This window comes from Theobroma cacao, chromosome 2, assembly GCF_053813885.1.
Source record: "Theobroma cacao isolate CCN51 chromosome 2, ASM5381388v1, whole genome shotgun sequence".
NCBI classification, from domain to species: Eukaryota; Viridiplantae; Streptophyta; class Magnoliopsida; order Malvales; family Malvaceae; genus Theobroma; species Theobroma cacao.
In genome coordinates, this window is record NC_142640.1 from 42,864,092 (window position 1) to 42,869,760 (window position 5,669).

Below are 5,669 nucleotides of genomic sequence, written 5' to 3' on the forward strand. Positions count from 1 at the left end.
CCATATGAAGGTGTGCCACGATAGCTGACACGAGATAAAATTACATATTTATTATTGTTTTTATTATTATTATTATTATAATATTCAATTTAATCGCCCTATCGCTGATTCATGAGGCATGCATCAGCATCTGTGATCAAACAAGTACTTACTTGAAGATGTGTGGATGGATTGTCATGAATGTCGGCCTTAATTTATTGTTATAATTATATATACTAGTTTATATATATATATAATTATATCTAATCTTCCGCTGCATGCCCAAAGAACCAAAGTGTGATCACTTATTAAGACTAGACTTGACACAATTTTAGGATTTCTTGAATAGACTTGACCTGCAAAGTTTTCTTTGTGTAATACAAGTTACGGAAGCAGCTGGCTCAAATAATCATAATAATTTGTGTGTTTAGCCCTTGATGTAGTTTGTGAAGCATCAAAGTTGAAGCTAACACGAGCACACAAGGTACAACTGAATTCCCCTCAAGAGTACATGAATTTTGTGAATGTGTTGCTGCAGTTTCAATTTTTGCCCTTACTAAAGAAGAAATAGAGGGAGGGAGGGACTTAGTTGAAACTGAAGGATGAGAGTTAGGGCAAGGAGGGGGAAGTCAAATGAGGATGGATAATGGACAGCTTGGGTCCTTTTTCTGACTCAAAGGGTACACTACACAACAACTTTAGTATGTAGCTAAAAACTCAACCCTTAAAGACCCTACTCAACCTCTACACGAGACAAGTCCATGTGACCATAAATCCTTGGTTTTCAAACCCTAACCATCTCTCACGCAGAGCAGAGCAATGCCCAATTCCCTTGAAACAACAGTATTTGCAAAGATATGTCAACGGAAAACTTGTCAAAAAGGGGAAAAAGAAAATAACAAAGACCAAAGCGGGAGGAACAACTTCTGAGCGCCGCCAGTGTAATCATTCAGAATGATAATCACAAGAAGCAGAGAAACAAAAAAAGCTCTTCAACTTCCCAGAAACCTTTTCTATTTTTCTTGTAAAAAGACAATCGACTAACCTCTTATCTTCTTGCCCAAAAATCTGGATTCTTTATTACATGTTAGACGGGGGCAGACCCTTAAACGGAAATTGCTTTGATTTGTTTTATAATTTTCAAAAACAAACATAAATATAATTACTACAATATCATTGAAATCTTCAATCCACATCAATCAAAACTTTCCCCCAAACCCTCTTGTTTTCTTTTTCTTCCCCTCGGAAGTATCCCAAGGCAATTACTCTTCAAATCACTTCCTTAGCTGGCTGGCACACCCACATCTCCGGTTAGTTTTTCAATGTTGACACAGAGCACGCTTTGATCAATTATAAACACTTTTGTTCCACATTGGATGCAAATTCTTGACTTGAACATTCTCCTGAAAAACTAAAACAAGAGAAAGAATTATTAGTGAAATAAACCAGAAGGAAAATACATCACTTCAAGGAGACATAATAACGTATTGAAACGAAAAGTCTCCGTCCTAAGAGGGTGGTCCGTAATACAAATGTAGGGGAGTACTACAAAATTTAATGCCCACTGTATTATTTCTCTTACAAAAAGAAAATAAAAAATAAAAATCGGATTTTTAAGAGACAGAAAGCCCATACTAATAAAATAATTAAATAATTACTAATAAATTAAACAGAAAATATTAAATTAATATTGAATAAAATAATATCAACCCTCCAATTTATGCAAGGTTGGCCCGGTGGAAGATCCTAGTCGTTACTCTCTCTCTAAATAAAAACCTATTTTTTGGAATTTTGTGTGCGTGTATGTGCAAAGTGCATGAAACAATATAAATAAAGGCGGTTTCTATAGCTCTCCCATCCCCTTATTTACTATAAATACAAGCGTATGCTGCAGCGCTCCTCCACATTCCAGGTGCCAAGCCCTAGAGTCCTGAACCCAGAAACCGCCCGAGAAAGGAACCTTTTTCTTTCTTCTTCATCTTTCTCCCTGTGATTCCTTCGTATACCTTTTCAGTTGTTCTTTGCGTTGTTTCAAGTGCTGCTGGCAAGATTTACCCGATGGAAGAAGCATTTAGGAGACTGAATGGCATCACTCATGTGCCTGATCCTGACCCGCGAGACTCCATCACGGGCAATCCAAAGAAGTGCGCCGCCGCAACCACAACCGCTTCCACCGTTACCCCCACGACAACCACCACCACCACCACCACCACCACAACACTAACAACAAACAAGAGGTCTCTCAAAGAAAATGGTGGCCCTGGAGGGACCATGAGGTACCGTGGTGTCCGCCGCAGGCCGTGGGGCCGTTACGCTGCTGAGATACGAGACCCACAGTCCAAGGAGAGGCGGTGGCTTGGCACTTTTGACACAGCCGAGGAGGCTGCGTGCGCCTACGACTGTGCGGCTCGAGCCATGCGTGGAATCAAGGCTCGAACCAATTTCGTTTATCCTGCGACTGAGCCGCACTCCGCCAACGACCATTTTCTTCCTCCGTTCAACTTCACCAAGCAATCACAGCCACCCATCAGGGATCTTAACACCACCCGTCATCAGTTCGGGCACTCTTCTAATTGGTCATCGTTTGCTAACCCTCATGTGGGGGACTTCTCCGGTGGGTCTGCGCCTCAAAGAAATGCTTCTCTGAATTTGCTTTTATTACGTGACCTCTTGAATTCGTCTTCAAATTCTTCTCTACACGCGCCTCCTCATTCTTTTGTAGATCAGTTTCCATTCATAAATGGAACTTCTTCTGCTTCTTCTTCTTCTACTACTATCTCAACTCCAAGCTCTTTGCCTGGTGGTACTTTGTTGAATTCCTCAACCAACGCTTCTCTACGGGCAAACGACAACATGGCTGGTTCTTTCATAGGCTCTACTATGACTCTTCCTCTCAAAGGAAACAATTCAAGCCATACCACCGGTGTGCCTGCTATGTCAACTTGTCAAGCTGAATGTATGGAATTCTTCCCGCAGGAGCCTTCTGATTCTGGCTTGTTGCAGGAGATAATTCAAGGGTTTTTACCAAAACCCATGTCAAAGAAATCTGATGATTTAGCTAGAATCTCAAATTGCGTCCAAGATTCCGCTGTTCCACCGGTATCTGAAATGTCATTCAGTCAGTCGCTGAGCGGGTTGAAGGAGAGTAAAAACGAGCATTTAGGTTTTTATATTGATTACCAGGGGGTTCCTCATCAGCAGTTTGAGAGTTTCAATGGAATTACAGGTTCCCAAGTGGTGCCTTATGGTAATGAGGTGGCAGTGAACCATCTACAGCTGGGTGAAGACTGCATGTTGGATGATATCTTTCAGTACCCAGATTTACTGGGTGCCTTAGCAGCTAGGGTTCAAAATGCTTGAGCCGGTCACAATGGAAGTGTGAAAATCATCAAGTCAAGTTGTGGGTCTCTTTTGTTGACATAAACTAGATGCTGAGTTTAGCACTTTTGCAGTCTAAGTTCAAGTGATTAGGTACTTTGATGGAGATTAAAATCATCATGTTACCAATTGGAAGCTTAACTTATATAGTTATATGATATGATATAATCGTATTTACTTAGAAGTTTTATTATATCATGTGATTTTATGTTATCCCTTAGACTACGTAATCTTCTTTACTTTTCTCTGATATACATATATATGTTGTATCTTCTGCTCTGGCATTGGAAACAATAAAAAGAATCGAAAAAAGTGAAAAGTGTTTCTTCTTTAGTAGAAGCACGCTCTGAGTCATGTTTCTCAATCTGGTCGATAGCTAGCTTAATCTGCGTTGACCTTAAAACTCAAAAGGAAAGGTCTGTATTTGTCCGGCTTTTGGGTTCTACGTTTCTCGTTTAAACAATAAAAAGGCATTGGTTAAGGATCTCTGTGGATGTTCTTTTCTTTTGTTTCCTTGTGAGTTTCGCAAACTAAGGCATGAAACAATCCAAGTATAGACCTAAAAAAGGCTTGTGAGAAACTTTTGTGTTCCTTGAAAAGCCGTGTGTCCAGGAAAAGAATAATCTCTGAAACACAAAGACAAAGGGAAGCTCCGGAAACTATCACGTGAGGTCTTTGGAGTGTGATCCTGCTCTTCTCCTACTTCCACCGGCTCCATCTGCCGAGTTAACTCTCTCGGATTTAAGTGACTATCAAAGTTTTATTGTTCATAATTTTAGCTTTCTCCCACAATTGGTTGTTAATGGGATATGTAGATAACCATTTCATTCTATAAATAGGAATAGTACCAACAAAGATTTTCAAAGAAAATCTCGAAAATAATGGTGATCACTGTCATGTTTATTTCAAAGAGGTTGTCGTGCTGGGAGTACGATCAGAATGATAATGGTGATGAAAATCCGCATGAAGGTGCAAAAGGGTATCGCATTACTTTCTTAAATTTGCCATACTTGCCTGATAAATGAAAACGCATTGACCAGGAAGGATTATATTATATTCCAACCATGAACGTATAACTTATTTCAACTTTCAAAAAGGAAAAATATCCAGTTTAATTTCAGTTCCCCTCCTTTCCCTCTCCGACTATTCTTCTTTTTGTCAAAAATACATTTTCTAGTCATACAAATTGAGGATTCCTAAACAACTTAATTTCTTTTGGAGATATATAAATCTCAATCTTCGCAAAAACCCTTTTCTATTTCTTTTCTGCTCTCAAAACTCACTGCAAACTTCTACTGTCTTTCGATGGAAACCCAATCATACTATTCTAAAACCCTCCGGGCAGATAATCCGTCTCCTTCAGAACCTTTTCTTTCTCAAGAAAATCTTGATGGTTTATCTCCAATTCGACCTTTTATGGCCGATTCTTTATTTGGTTCTTCATCAGTTTCACAAATGACTCTTGATTCTCTTGATATTGAAACCTTAATTGAAGGTGCCATCGAAGAAGAAACCGTAGCCAATGCCGTTTGTGTGAGTCACCATCAACAAATGATGGGTTTTCATTAAGTTCTCCGCCACCTTCCCCTTCCTTCTTCTAAATAAAATACTGATTAGTCTATGGGGGATTGGTCTTTTCATTTAATAGAAGCAATAAAAATAAATAAATAACATGAAAGAAAGAAAAATGAAAAGACAAGTGATGAGATTAAAAGTTTTTAATTTTTGTCTCGTTAAAAGAGGAATTAGATATTAATCAAAATTGAAAAGTCAAAACAATTACATCATCTTCAGTCAGGATATGCTTATTTTTTCTGTAAATAATTTAAAAGTAATATTAAGAGGAACATAAAAAATATGTAATCTTAAAAAAATATATATCATGATTCGTTACAATTCAATCGGACACATATGTTGATTTTACAAAAAATATAAATAATAAAATAATTTCAGTATGATTGAAGTAAGGACTTTATAAATCTCAAGATATTTGTATTTGGATTCAAACGATAATGATTAATTTTACTTTGTTTGAATATAGGGATCACATAATATTAGATAAACCGTTACTATGAGTACAAAGTAGACACATGCCAAAAATTTCTACATGGAGCACGGAAAAGGGCACGAACAAAGGGTAGAGGATTTTTGTTCGAATACTACTGAAAATATGTGAGAATTTATTCAGTAGAAGTAGGAAACAGGCAGCGGGACAGGAAGTTTTGGCACTCTTTTTCCCTTTTTTTTTATTTTTTTATTTTCTTATCTGTAAAGAGAAAAGTTCACATTAAACTAATCCAATCGTACACTAC

At 37.9% G+C, this 5,669-nt stretch overlaps 1 protein-coding gene across 1 annotated transcript; it reads left to right on the top strand.

Moving 5' to 3' along the window:
* Nucleotides 1–1,872: 1,872 nt before the first annotated feature.
* LOC18609569 (ethylene-responsive transcription factor ESR1-like) lies at nucleotides 1,873–3,696 on the top strand. The gene has a single exon (XM_007044748.3). The coding sequence runs from the start codon at nucleotides 2,038–2,040 to the stop codon at nucleotides 3,337–3,339; it is 1,302 nt and encodes a 433-aa protein (XP_007044810.3). The 5' UTR covers nucleotides 1,873–2,037; the 3' UTR covers nucleotides 3,340–3,696.
* Nucleotides 3,697–5,669: the final 1,973 nt, after the last annotated feature.

Excerpts from the sequence above, each read along its gene's own strand:
- LOC18609569 (XM_007044748.3), top strand. The coding sequence starts at position 2,038 with ATGGAAGAAGCATTTAGGAGACTGAATGGCATCACTCATGTGCCTGAT.